The 14,197-nt window shown below is 34.9% G+C and overlaps 1 protein-coding gene across 3 annotated transcripts in view; it reads left to right on the forward strand.

Annotated features, from left to right (window-relative positions):
- SOS1 (SOS Ras/Rac guanine nucleotide exchange factor 1) overlaps positions 1 to 14,197 on the forward strand; it is a 149,797-nt gene that overhangs the window by 73,246 nt on the left and 62,354 nt on the right. For all 3 annotated transcript variants that reach the window (XM_042933187.1, XM_042933185.1, XM_042933186.1), the window contains exons 3-5: positions 6,322 to 6,453; positions 8,362 to 8,526; positions 10,681 to 10,890. In XM_042933187.1, coding sequence (XP_042789121.1) covers positions 6,322 to 6,453; positions 8,362 to 8,526; positions 10,681 to 10,890 — 507 coding nt within the window. The remainder of the gene's footprint in view (positions 1 to 6,321; positions 6,454 to 8,361; positions 8,527 to 10,680; positions 10,891 to 14,197) is intronic.

Here is a 14,197-nt window from a genome sequence, read left to right on the forward strand (position 1 = left end):
ACCCAGGCACCCCTAAACACTACTCCTTGATACTAGAATTTTACACACACACACACACACACACACACAGTTTTAAGAGTGGAATATGTTCAAATGTTTCTTTTGTTTTTAAAGCCCACTGTCATTTAAAAACATTTTGGGGCACCTGGGTGGCTCAGTCGGTTAAGCGTCTGACTTCAGCTCAGGTCATCATCTCACAGTCTGTGAGTTCGAGCCCTGTGTCAGGCTCTGTGCTGACAGCTCAGAGCCTGGAGCCTGCTTTGGATTCTGTGTCTCCCTCTCTCACTGCCCCTCCCCTGCTCATGCTGTGTCTCTCTCTGTCTCAAAAATAAATAAAAACATTTAGTTATCCATCTGTTGGTCTTCAGTTGTTACATGTATTTTAGATAGTAAGTGAACTCCTTCCCACCAATTGGAAGGGAAAGAAACATGTAAAAACCTAGGAAGTTCTGCAGTCTACTACAGCAGTGACCTGGCCCCTGTCTTTTTTAGGGCTTAAAGTTTGGTGGAGATACAGGAATAATGGCAATAACAGGATGTGATCCACTGTGCATAAAAGTTTTGAGGGAGACCATAAAAGGGACAAACTAATAACACAGGCCTTGGGACCTAGGGATTAGCTTCCCAGAAAAGGCATCTGAAGAAGTCAAAAGTCTGAGAAGAAAAGAAAGAAGGTTTGAAGTTCTAACTGTAGAAAATGGGAGATAGAGCTGGAAATATAAAAGTTGTCTAACAACGATAAAGAACATTTGACTTTAATGACCTTGAATGTATACTAGTACAAATCTTTGAGTTTCTCTGGCATTTCTTTTGCAGTACTCAAATGTGGGCACAAGAAAGACAGTTGGGTTGAATGGAATTTCACCATAGACATACAGTAGAATAGTAGGACAAGGAAGTGGTGGAAATTGGTAATAACAGGGCTTTACAACCTTTCAAGACACAACACACATAGAATGTAACAAAGATTTTATCTCAAACGGTGGCTGGGTAGGAGGTATATCTATCTACCCCAGGCCCTACCCTGTCCCCCAGGGGATGAGGGATTGATAATATAGGCATATCTAATGAGAAACTTCTGAAAAGAGCATCAGAGAACCTAAACTGGATAGGAGAAAAAGTGACATATAATAATGGCTGATATTTAAGTGCTTGCTGTAATAATTGTGTACTGTTCTAAACAGTTCCGTGCTTTATATTTTATTTAAAGTTTTTTAATAACCCCATGAAGATGGTGCTGTTTTCTTCTCTTACTAGAATGTAAGCTCCAAGGTTATTTTTCTTGTTTACTGCCAAATTCCTAGCATCTAGAACAATGTCTGGCACTGAGAACACACTCAGGAAATAACATGTTGAATGAATAAATGTGGAAACTGAAGCACAGAGAGGTTAGATAAATTGCCCTTGCCCAAGGTCACAGCTAATAAGTAGCGAAGTCAAGACTGTAGCCCAGAAAGTCTAAGCTTTTTGCATGCACATTACAACTCAAGTATCCTGCCAGGAGAGGACAAGTAGATTGGAAAAACATGGAGGGAATTAGGGTATTGGATTTCCCAATAAGGTTAAGAACTGATAACACTAGAATACCTGAGTGAGAGAATTAAAAGAATAGATTGGGATCAGAGACAAAGTTGTTGGAATTTAAGATTTCCTCAGTAACACAGTTACAAAGCGGGATGTGGCCATGTGATGGTGGCTGGGGTAGAAAGTCTCCAAGATGAGGTATTCAAAGAATTAAGAGGCCAGGGTATTTCATGTGTCCTTAAGGTAGACAGTAAGGTCACACAGGATCATGACAAGATTTTACATGATCCAGAAACAGCTTGGGGAATGGAAAAGATGCTAAATTTACCTTCATGCAGGTTTTGGGACAAGGGCGGTTTTTGCTCTCGAAGTCTTCAGGGGAGTTCCAGATTTCAGCTGAGGCAAAGAGATATTTGAAAACATTGAACTACAGAGGTTGTAGATGTAGAAAAGATTGTATACAATGGAATAGTAATTCACTTTGATTTCTTAAGTAATTTAAAGAAGGTTTCATACATTTTTATCCCATTTTTCCATTGAATTATAAGGTCAACTATCTTTTATTCATGATTTCCTTTAGGCACTTAATTACATTGGTCTTCAGAGTAGATCTTGAATAGAACTCGTTGCCTGACTCTTCTCATGAACAATTCCAGTTGCTCTTTTGGATCTTAGTTAGGTTCTCCCACAGTGTTTATAAAATACAGCATTCAGCCTTGTGCCTAGTGTGTTAGAGTAGGGTTATGGAACTCATCTTGCTTATTATCATTCTGATGTTAGAGGGCGTTCTAGGAATTTGCTAGTTTGATAACATTGCAAACTCAAATTCAGTTCTTTCTTGATATCTCATACTATACTGTATTTATTTAATTTCCTTATTTTTATTAATACAGAAACTAATATATAATTTTTCCAATATTGAAGGAGATCTCCATGAATTCTTGAAAATTACTGCGTCAGTTTTTGACTTGCACAGGTTTGATCAAAATGTAGGCCCTCAAGACTCTAAATATTAATAAAGGATATTTCTTAGCTTCTTAATAGAAAACTTCTGAGATATTGAAGATATATAATTATCCAGTGCCCTGTCATGTTATTTTTAAGCGGTAACTCTGAGCCCTTAAAGTGGATGTAGCCATGTGATATACCAATGAGCTGGCTTTGGAATTGGGAAAGGTTGGGAAGAATGTATGAGTGAAATAGAAATAGCCATCAGTTGGGTAATAGGCTTTGTAATTTCAGAGTACAGTTATATACATAGTTATGTCTTTACAACAACCCTATGGAGTAGTTATTACTTTGCTTATTTTATAGATTACACACCCCTCAGAATGGTAGAACAGATTTAATTTTTTTCTTTTTTTTTTAAATAAAATGCAGGGCTTGAATTCCCAACCCTGAGTTCAAGGCCTGAGCAGACACTTAGTGGACTGAGCCACCCAGGTGCCCCTAGAACAGATTTTTAAAAAGGTGGAAACCTGGAATCTAATCATGGTCAAATACCCTTCTTCCTGTACCATTCCTGGAAGCGTATTTAGACAAAAATATAGATATATAGAGATTTTAAATGAATATAATGGTGTGTTAGATTCTTTTATCAGAAAACAATTTTTCACTTTCTTTGTTCATAAGAATTTTATATTTCTTTAATACATTTGTTTTATTTCCTTAATACATTTACAGAGCCTTTTTTTTTTTTTTAAGTCATAAGGGTCATGAATTTTATAAGCCCTTCAAATAAATTTTGAGGTAAGAGATAATTCATCAAAGTTTTTTTAAAAATTTGAGGCCCATATTAAAAACCGTACTTAAAAAAAAAAGACCTGCGTTTGGCTTTGTGCAGATAGCTTAGAGCCTGGAATCTGCTTCGGATTCTGTGTCTCCCTCTCTCTGCCCCTCCCCTGCTCATGCTCTGTGTCTGTCTGTCTGTCTCTCTGTCTCTCTGTCTCTCTCTCTCTCTCTCTCTCTCTCTCTCAAGAATAAATAAACATTTAAAAAAAAATAGATCGGTCTGAATTAATGCAATATATAAAATTTCTGTCTTTCTAAAGAATACGTTTTGATTAAAGTATAAACATAATTCAAAGTAGAGTAGCAATTCTTCCTTAATACTTGGCCCCAAGGGGATTTATTTTAATGAAAAACTAAAAGTGGGTTTTAGTTGCCCTATAGTTTTAGGAATATAGATACTTTGAAAGTGCTTGAAAACTGATGGACTATATATGTATCTATACTATGTTAATTGAATATTATGTTATTTAATCTTGCTTATGTTAATTGAAAAGTTTTGAGAAATTGTACTAAAGATTGTGAACTATCAGAGTCCAAATGAAAGGGATTTCGTTTTACTGACGTAGCCAAAATTCAACAATCCATGCCACCAGTATTTGAGTATTGCTATCTGTCAGGCAGTGTTCCCGATGAATAAAGAAGCATTTATATGAGTGCTCTGGGAATGTAGAGGAGGGATATGTATTGTTTGTTTCTGTCTTTTCACAATAATTTTTCATGTTAGAAGATAGTGTATAAAAATTGCTCCAATCCGGTTCATTCTCCCTCATTTTCTGTATTTAAGCTTTATAAAAAAAATAGAAGAAAAAACTAATAGTATTTTTTTCTGTTCTGTGTCCCTGGTAAAGTATATTCTTTGTTAAATTTATTTTTTTTCTTTATTTAATTTATTAAGTCTTGTCTTTCCATAATTATACTTGTTCTTTCTCTGGGAAGGGATTGCTATTCTATTTTCTTTTTCTTCCACCTCAACCCCTGCCTCCATTTTGCCTATGTAATTCTACCAGTGACTTTTTTTCCAAAGACCTATGTGAAATATGTTTAAGAATTGTCGTATTGAGTTCAACGTCTTTTCTCTTATACTTTCACTACCATACACCAGTGCTTTTTAGACTCTAGGTCAGGACCCATCAGTAAGTCATAAAATCACATTATGCATTGCCCAACTAACTTTTTTTTTTTTTAATTTTTTTAAATGTTTATTTATTTTTGAGAGAGAGAGAGACAGAGCACGAGCAGGGGAGGAGCAGAGGGAGAAGGAGACACAGAATCTGAAACAGGCTCCAGGCTCTGAGCTGTCAGCACAGAACCCGACGCGGGGCTCGAACTCACAAACCATGAGATCATGACCTGAGCCGAAGCCAGACGCTCAACCGACTGAGCCACCCAGGCGCCCCAAACTTTTTTTTAATGCATAGAAAATATCGGTGTAATATCAGCGTGTAATAAGGGCAGGTTTTGTTTTATGAACTTTGTTTAGTATGTGTATGATGTGTAAGGATGCAATGAGATGTATTAAGAATTTATTATTTCTTACTGTGAGTTGAGGTTAGAAGGAAGGAAGAGAGGGAGGGAGGGAGGGAGGGAAAGAGGTGAGGGGAAAGAAAATAGCAGCACAGGGCCATACCATTATAAGATTTGTACCATGGTTAACCACAGGTTAAACCCATCACTGAAATTTTTAATTCCAAGCCATAGTTAAGTTAGTCCTAAATCTCTTTAATTGTCATTTTTGGATTAGCAAATCTAGTATTGACTGGGAGAAAGGAAAAGAATTTTAGCCTTGGATGTTGCTTTCCACCTTGTCCTCCTTTTCTTTTCTCCTTTTTTACCTTCCAAACTCCCCCAATATTTTGGACCTTTGTATTATCTGTATAGTGTCCTGGCAGATAGCTTTTTAACTAGGCATTTCAATAAATTTGTAAACTCCATTTATAACTACAATAATTTCTTTCAACATACCTCCAGTTCCATTAATTAGAATTGAAACGATCACTTCTTAACTTTGGCAGCTGATTTAGCCTCAAACCTAGATGAAGAGAAAATTTACTTAACTTGAATGGGCTAAACTATTCTCACTTTATAAATTTGTTCTTAAGATGTCCTAAAATCAACATGTTTTCCCTCCAAAGTGTCATGTGACAGTCTCTTTTTTTATTTTTCATTTTAATAGCAACTGACAAAACTTTTTATTTAGGTTTATAATCAGGAGTGACATTTAATTTTATCTAATAGTTTTTACAAACTAGTTATCTACATGGGTTTAAATTATGTTAATAGCGACCTCTACTGGTTTTCACTGTGGTATCCTGAAAGAGTCACTTTTGCTTGAAGTGAACTACATTAGTTTATTAAAGTAGGAAAATTCAGCTTTTACATTAACATGAGTTTCTTCACTTTCAATGGAAATGCTAACCAAGTAAGTGCTAGAAATTAAAGAGAAGTATTTTGTAAAAATTAATGACTTATAGAGGGTTCAAACTCTAATGATGAACTACGGTGTATAAAAATTGCTGTTACCAGTGTAAACCCTTGTTTTCCATGATCTGTAAATAGTTTTGAAGTCAAGTACTTTTGCATGATGAATAAAGAAAAAATTTCTTAGAGGTTTCAAGTGCAAAATGCTACTTGAGGTTGTAATTGGTATTATTAAAAGGTCAAATGAATGAAAATTAGATTTAGATACTTGCTTCTTGAGCTTAGGTCTTGTTGAGATTTTATATGTTTATTCTAATCATTCTTGTCATTAGCTTTATCACAGTTAAGTTGAAATCCTGAATGTGATTTTCTCCCCTAGATAATACAAAGAATGTTTAATCTCTTAATTGTCTAATTAAGAAACTAATCCATTGACAGTAGAGTTTTCTCTTAAGTATGGTTGTAGTATAAATTATAGCACATGTGAAAAGCCTGCTTTTGGTATTCTTTGATTTTTAAAGTAAATTATAAGTGAAGAGCACTATTTAATATATTTGTTGCTTAGTTGTTATTTTCCTATTTTCCAAGGAACGTGTTCAAAAAAGTTTCCCTCATCCAATTGATAAGTGGGCAATAGCTGATGCCCAATCGGCTATTGAAAAGAGGAAGCGAAGAAACCCTTTATCTCTCCCAGTAGAAAAAATTCATCCTTTATTAAAGGTAAAGCTGAAATACTACCTTCTTGCCTTTTAAAAGCAAAATAAAACCCATCGTTTTCAAACACTCAGCATATATTTTATGGATAATAGTCAATTGAAGAGTAAAATTCTCTCATTTTAATTTTTCCAGAAGTTCATGTCACGGGGAGGGATGATATGACAATAGGGAAATATAAGTTGGGCAACATGATTTAAAGTAATTTCATACCGACAAAAATATGCAAATTGAAGGGACTAAGAAAAGTTATAATTGTGGATTTCGTTCAGCTCTGGTGTTACTAGTACCTCAAAGAGAATTTATAAAACTCCTTTCTTATTGGTTAGACCTAAGTGTCCCTACACATCCTTCAAATCTTAATCCTTCACGTTGTTAGATGTGTAGGGACCTCTGTGAGTCTGCCACAGGGCTATGTGTAATTTCTGAGCAAAAATTGTCTAAAGATTACCTAAACTACCCAGTCCCACTTCTCATTTAAATCAGTCAGCTGAATCTCTCCAGAGCTAGTAGAAAGAATAATTGTTGGAAAATGCTAATAATCCTGTTTCTATTTATTTAATAAGATTAACAAACTATAGATTAACTCTCACGTCAAAAATATAGGTATTATAGTAATTAAAACCTTAATACTTATGATACCGATAATTTTTATGTACTATAATACAAGCAAAATGTTAATGCTTTTGCGTACATTACCTCTAAACTTTATTACTCAACAAAGTTATTATTGTCATCCCCAGTTTGTAGATGAGGTGACTGAGGCAAAAATGGATTAAGTAACTTTTAGTCCATGTTCACAGGGCTCCAAGTGATGGTGTTAGGGAATTCAGGTCTGTTTGATCTCGTCCAAGACTTAAGATTTAAGACTAAACACTTGGATTATGTTTAAGACTGTCAAAGGTTATGTTTTGTACTCGGGTTGTTGGAATAGAAATATCTGTCTGTATTTTACTGGTCTGAGGAAATAAGTGCAAGCTATAGAGAATTACTAAACTACTAGTAATTACATACTTCTGTATAATTCTCTTTTCCTAATTTTTACTAGCCATACATTGAATTTTATTCTGAGAGAATTAACACATTGAGGTATGTGCCTGCTGTGTCAGTAATGATCCTGAACTTTGAATTTTATGATCTAATTGCAGATGCCATTTCAGTTTATTAATAAATCTTTATCACTATAGCCATTTCATAGTTTTTACATATCTTTAAAGGTAAATGCCACCTGCCGCCAACTTATAAGTAAACTTCGTGTTTCAAAGGTTTTTTTTAAATAGGATTGTTTAGAAAATAGAATTTATTTCCCTGTAGCAACTGGTCAGCCCCACAAAAGCCCATACCTTCTTTGAAATCTAATAATACTATTTAACATGTTCTTAGTAACCACTGTTGTTCAGTAGAACATAGCATAAATTTTTTCGCATTGAAACAGTACAAATACCAGAAATGCGCCACCAGGGTTTTGGGATCCCAGATTCCTTTGGAATGAAGAACAGAGGTATAAGGCTAGTGTACATATTCCCAGATATCAATAATACATTAACTTTTGTTCTGAATAAAGAAAAAACCTCTTTTGTCATAGTTAATTCCAGGTATTCTGAATTAGGTAAAGTGAGCATTTCTCCTGTCCCCCAAACTGGGGCTTCCCTTCTTAAGTTAAGGATGATCTATTTAGTAATCTGTACTTATTAAGTATTTTACATGATCGTAGGTAATTTTGCTCTACCTACATTTCCAAATAGCAATATGTATATTATTCATAGATGAACCACTTACAACGAAATGTTGTTGATAATCACAGGCCTCAGTAAAAGTTAAGCTAAATTGTATACATGTTTTTTTAAATTTTTAATCAGTGTGTCAAATTTATAGTATCTGATTTTTAAACATGTTTTTCTTTTAATTTTTCAGGAGGTCCTAGGTTATAAAATTGACCACCAGGTTTCTGTTTACATAGTAGCAGTATTAGAATACATTTCTGCAGACATTTTAAAGCTGGTGGGGAATTATGTACGAAATATACGGCATTATGAAATTACAAAACAAGATATTAAAGTGGCAATGTGTGCTGATAAGGTAGGATACCGATCTTCTGTATGTCTTGTTCTTAAGTTTTTATTCCTGATTTATTGGATGCTAACATACTGTTCAGATAATAAAATTATATATTATGTGTTAGGGTATATTTCCAGTAGTCTAATAGCAACTACACAAGATATCACTTTATGGAAATAGAGTATTATGTATATAGTATTAAATCATGTTTATTTTTAAAAATGTTTTATTTATTTATTTTGAGAGAGAGAGAGAGAGTGAGCGAACCTGTGAGTGGGGGAGGGGCAGAGAAAGAGAATCTCAAGCAGGCTCTGCACTGTCATCATAGAGCCTGACCTGGGGCTCGATCTCACAGACCATGAGATCATGACTTGAACCGAAATCAAGAGTCAGATGTTTAATTGACTGAGCCACCCAGCTGCCTGTAAACTGTGTTTAAAAATGTCATGCAGTTTTTCTTTTATGTGTTCCTGCAAGTAGAGTAAATGATAGTAATAATCTCTTATTAGTGAAATTCTTTAAATTATTTAGATTGGAATACTTAGAAGATGATGAACTTTGAAAAAACATTTTTTTTTTTTTAACATTTATTTATTTTTGAGACAGGGAGAGACAGAGCATGAACGGGGGAGGGTCAGAGAGAAAGAGGGAGACACAGAATCTGAAACAGGCTCCAGGCTCTGAGTGGTCAGCACAGAGCCCGACGCGGGGCTCGAACTCACAGACCGCGAGATCGTGACCTGAGCCGAAGTCGGACGCTCAACCGACTGAGCCACCCAGGCGCCCCGAAAAAAAATTTTGAAAATGTAAAAATACTAAACTCTTGAGGGCTTTATTTCAACACCTAACTCTCTTTAGATACTACTTCTGTGGTTTTATTATAAAAATATTAAGAACAAACATTGGGGCACCTGGGTAGCTCATTCGATTAGGTGTCTGACTCTCGATCTTGGGGTCATGAGTGCAAGTCCTGCGTTGGGCTCCACGATGTGTGTGGAGCCTACTAAAAATAAAAAGAGCAAACATTATTGAAGTTAAGCATATATGTAATTTATTTCCTTTCGTCTTTGTGGTACCCCTGTAAGGTAGGTGCTCTTTATAAAAGGGAAACTGAAGTTTAGAGAGATACAGAAATTGACCCAGAACTTACTAAGAAGTTTCAAAACCTGGACTCAAACTCTAGATCTCATTCTAAAGCTCTTAGTTATTACTCTAGATTGCCTCAATATTTTCATTTTATGAAAATGACTTTTCAGAAAAGAAAATATTTTCGGATGAGCATTTTGTTCCATTTTTTCCTCACTATACTCTTATTGATTTGGACTATTCTCTCTGATTACTAAATCCACTTAATTATGTTCTAGTGTTTATTTTGTCTTTTAGAATGTGAACATATAGAGTAAAAATCACCTGATCTGAGGAAGGGTCTCAAATGTATTGACATTTTTAAATGAATAACTATTTGGTTTTTAAAATATTTTTCAATGAATATAAAATATTTGTTACCTTTTAAATCAGATAAGTAAAATATTTTTTAGTACATACTATGAGCTTACACAGAGAGGAGATGCAAAAGAAATATAAAACAAGGCTGCAGAGTTGATGAAGGGAAATTTACATTTGTGAAACAAGCACAGAGTAATACAAGATAAAATATTTCATCATGTTGTAGAGATAATGATGTCAAAATTTATAGAAGGGGAAAGGTGAGATTTAGTAAGAGAATAATAATAGGCTTCTTGGAAGAAGCAGGACTAGTTTTGATCAGTTTCCAACAAACGTAGTCAAGGAGGCCAATTAGCAGACTGTGAATTATTCAGATACAGGGCAGTGAGGCCCTGGAATGAGGTGGTGATGACAAGGGTATGAAACAGAGGAAACTAAGGGAAGTCTAAGACAAGATTTGGGAACAAATTTGAACTAATAGGTTAACAAGAGAGACAGACAGGTAGCAGTATTAACAGAGAGCTTGGAGGAGGCAGTTTGTGATATTAGATGTAGAATTCTGTTTGTAGAGAAAATATGCAGGAAGCAGTGGCAATATAGCCAAGAAGAGATTATTGTGTTTCTGCTTTTTATCACTTATGAACTGTATTCAAAGAGCAACTTAGGGTGCTTATCTTTAACTACAGATTCATATTTCACTGTACTTTTTTTGTATCTCTGACTATGTAGGTATTGATGGATATGTTTCATCAAGATGTAGAAGATATAAATATATTATCTTTAACCGATGAAGAGCCTTCCACCTCAGGAGAGCAAACTTACTATGATTTGGTAAAAGCATTTATGGCAGAAATTCGACAGTACATAAGGGAACTAAATTTAATTATAAAAGTTTTTAGAGAGCCCTTTGTCTCCAATTCAAAATTATTTTCAGCTAATGTAAGTATTGTTGTATACACATATATCATTGTACGTGTTAATTTTACGTGATCCCTTAAATTTGAATTTGTGTAGTTTATGATTGCTAATTTGTTATAACTTTTTAAGCTGTGTGATTTAATTCATAGTGACTATGATCTCAGAGTTGCTACAACAGTTTCAATAAATTCAACATCAAAAATTAAAAGACCAAATCTAAACTAGACTGAACTATAAGTGCAAGTGAATTCAGTTTTCCATGTACTCCAAGGAATAAAGCCTCTTGTTAAAGTGGAAGATTTTTTTGTTTATTTTGACTCATTTGAGTCATTCAACTAATACTTCATCAGTACTGCCTGTATAAACTGTTAGGCACCATACAGTACTTGGCAGTGAGGATTCAGAGATGAGTAGGAAACAATTCCTTACCTCAAATTGAGTCTAGTCAAGATGGAAATGTAAACTTGATGTTAAATTGCAACACAGTACGGTAATTACCATAATAGAAGTGCGACGACAATATTTTGGGGAGCAAAGAGAGGGAGCCAATAACATTGAAAATTAGAGAAGGGATTACTGATCTTACAATAGCAATCAAACCAACCTAACTGAATCCTGGGAAAATGCTGAATGCTGAGAACAGTTGAGATTGTCTAAGGGGGCTGCATTCGTAGATTGTCTAAGGTAGAACTCTAGGCATGGGTGACTGATAGAAAAGCAGTGCTCACTACAGAAGCTGGCACTGGGGCTCAAGTTACGGCAATGAGTGAATGTTAAAAGTTAACAGGAGTGGTTTATGAGTTGCACAAACCTTTAAGTATAGTAAAAAAGACATTGAATTGTTGACTTTAAATGGATAAATTACATGGTATGTAAATTTTACCTTAATAAAGTTGTTTTGAAAAATAAAGGAGTAAAGAATAGGTAAAGATTTCTTAGGACACAAAAATCAAGAACCATAAAGTAAAAAATTAATGAATTGGATTTCATTAAGATGAAAAACTTTTGTTCTTCTAAAGACACTGTCTCAGAAATAAAAATGTAAGCCACGGATTGGTAGAACCTATTTGAAATACATATACCTAATAAAAGACTTGAACCCATAATATATAAAGGACTTAGACAATTCAATAATTAGAATAACAGCCTGACAATTTTAAGTGGGCAGAAAATTTACACACTTTATAAGAGAAGCTATTCCAGTGACCAAAAAGCACATTGAAAGATGCTCAACATCCATAGCCCTCAGGGTTATGCAAGTTAAGACCACAATGAGATACTACTACAAACTCATTAGAACGGCTGTAATTAAAAAGTGACATTACCAAATGTCGAAAAGAGTGTGAAGCAACTGCTTGTGGGAATGTAAAATTCCCTCGTTGCTTGTAAGAATGTAATCTGGTACAAATACTTAGGAAAAGAGGTTGGCCGTTGGTGTAACATTACACATAAACTAGCCATACTGCCTGCAATTCCACTCCTAGGTTTTTACCCAGAAGAAATGAAAACATGTCCACACAAAACTTGTTTGTGAATGTTCATAGCAGCTTTATCTGTAATGGCCCCAAACTGGAAACAACCCAAATATCCATCAACAGGTAAATGGATATACAAATTGTGGTATGTCCATACGTATGGAATACTACTCAGAATTAAAAGGAATGAAGTAGTTATATAAGCAACATGGATGCATCTCAAAAACGTAACCTAAGAAACTAAACAAATATGATTATGTATGATTCCATTTGTTTAATATTGTAGAATTCTAATCTGTAGTGACAGAAGGCAGATTGCTGGTTTCCTGGGGGCAATAGAGGTGATTAATGGGGATTGAGCATAAGGAAACTTCTCAAGGTAATAAAAGTGTTTTATATCTTGACAGTGGTGACAGTTATAAGAGTAAATACCATCATAAAATCTCATCTAAAAGTACATCAAAATAGGTATATCTTATTGCATATGAATCCTACTTCAAAGTTGATTTGACAAAAAAATATAGTCAATAATAAAGATAATCAAATAAAAAAAGTAACTGAACAAATGCAAATGAGTATTTGTTTTTCAATTACCTAGACGTTTTTCTAAAAGTTAAGATTGACAATCTTGTATGTAAGGGTTGTATGTAAGGGTTTGACCAAATTGTTACTCCCATACACTGCTTATGGGAGGGTAGACCAGTGGACTGTTTTAAAGAAAATATCCATTGGCATTTCAAGTGTGTAACCCCATGACAGAAGCCCATCCAGGAATCTGACCTACAGAACATCGTAAGTCACCCAGTGTTGAATTGAGCATTCTTGTATCGTGTCTACTTGTAACAAAAATGAGATAACAAAGGAATAGAATGAAGACATGAAGTAAAAGGGGACTGTCTGGACTCATGGGGGTTTTTTCTGTCACTACTGGTAGAACAAGAGCTGGGCATCCCATGAGAAAGCCCAGGTAAGAGAAGCGCTGAGGCAGTTGGGAGGTTTGTGTAATAAGCACTTGTGCTCCATACCAAAGTAGGGTGGCTGTGTTGAAGGAAAGCGCCGTATGACTGAATGGCTACCTGAACTAGCCATTTTCTTCATGAAACACTACTTTTACCTGAAAGAACAACTGACAGGTCTGTAGTTATTTAGACTTGTGTGTTTGGCAGACATTTCTCAAAAATGAATGAAATGGGGGAATAAAACGAACAAACCTGTCACTTCAAGGAGAGTGGCAATATTTGTTGACAGTGATAAAATTTGAGCTTCCAAATGAAATAAAATTTTGGAAAATTTGTATCTACTCCCAAGATCGGTGGTGATACTAATAGGTTTGGTCTTTTAATATTCTATAGTTAAATGTGTTAACATTTGGAAAATCTGCAAAATTCAATGGACCACTGTTTTCCAAGTGACCAAATTCATAATGCTATGAAAACACACATAGGTAAAGAATCCTTTCAAAATTTAAGATAGCCCGATGGATTTTGATGTAACAGTACAAAATTGATGTGGTTTCAGATTCCGCTTGCAACTAACCTTTAAGAAACTATCATTTGTTGATTTGGGGCATACTAGCATGAAAGGGTGTTCACTCCATTTATATGAAACGTCCAGAATAGGCAAATCCAGGGAGATAGAAAGTAGATTAGTGGTGGCCACCCCCTGGGCAGAAAAGAAGAATGGAGGATGCTGCTAATGGACATAGATAGACCTTCTCTTTGAGGTGACAAAGATATTCTGGAATTTTATACTGGCGATAATTGAACAGCTCTGAATATGTGAAGACCATTGAATAGTGCAATTTAAAAGGGTGAATTTTATGGCATGTGACTTACATCTCAATAAAGAAACTG

Source organism: Panthera leo, chromosome A3 (genome assembly GCF_018350215.1).
Source record: "Panthera leo isolate Ple1 chromosome A3, P.leo_Ple1_pat1.1, whole genome shotgun sequence".
Taxonomy (NCBI): Eukaryota; Metazoa; Chordata; class Mammalia; order Carnivora; family Felidae; genus Panthera; species Panthera leo.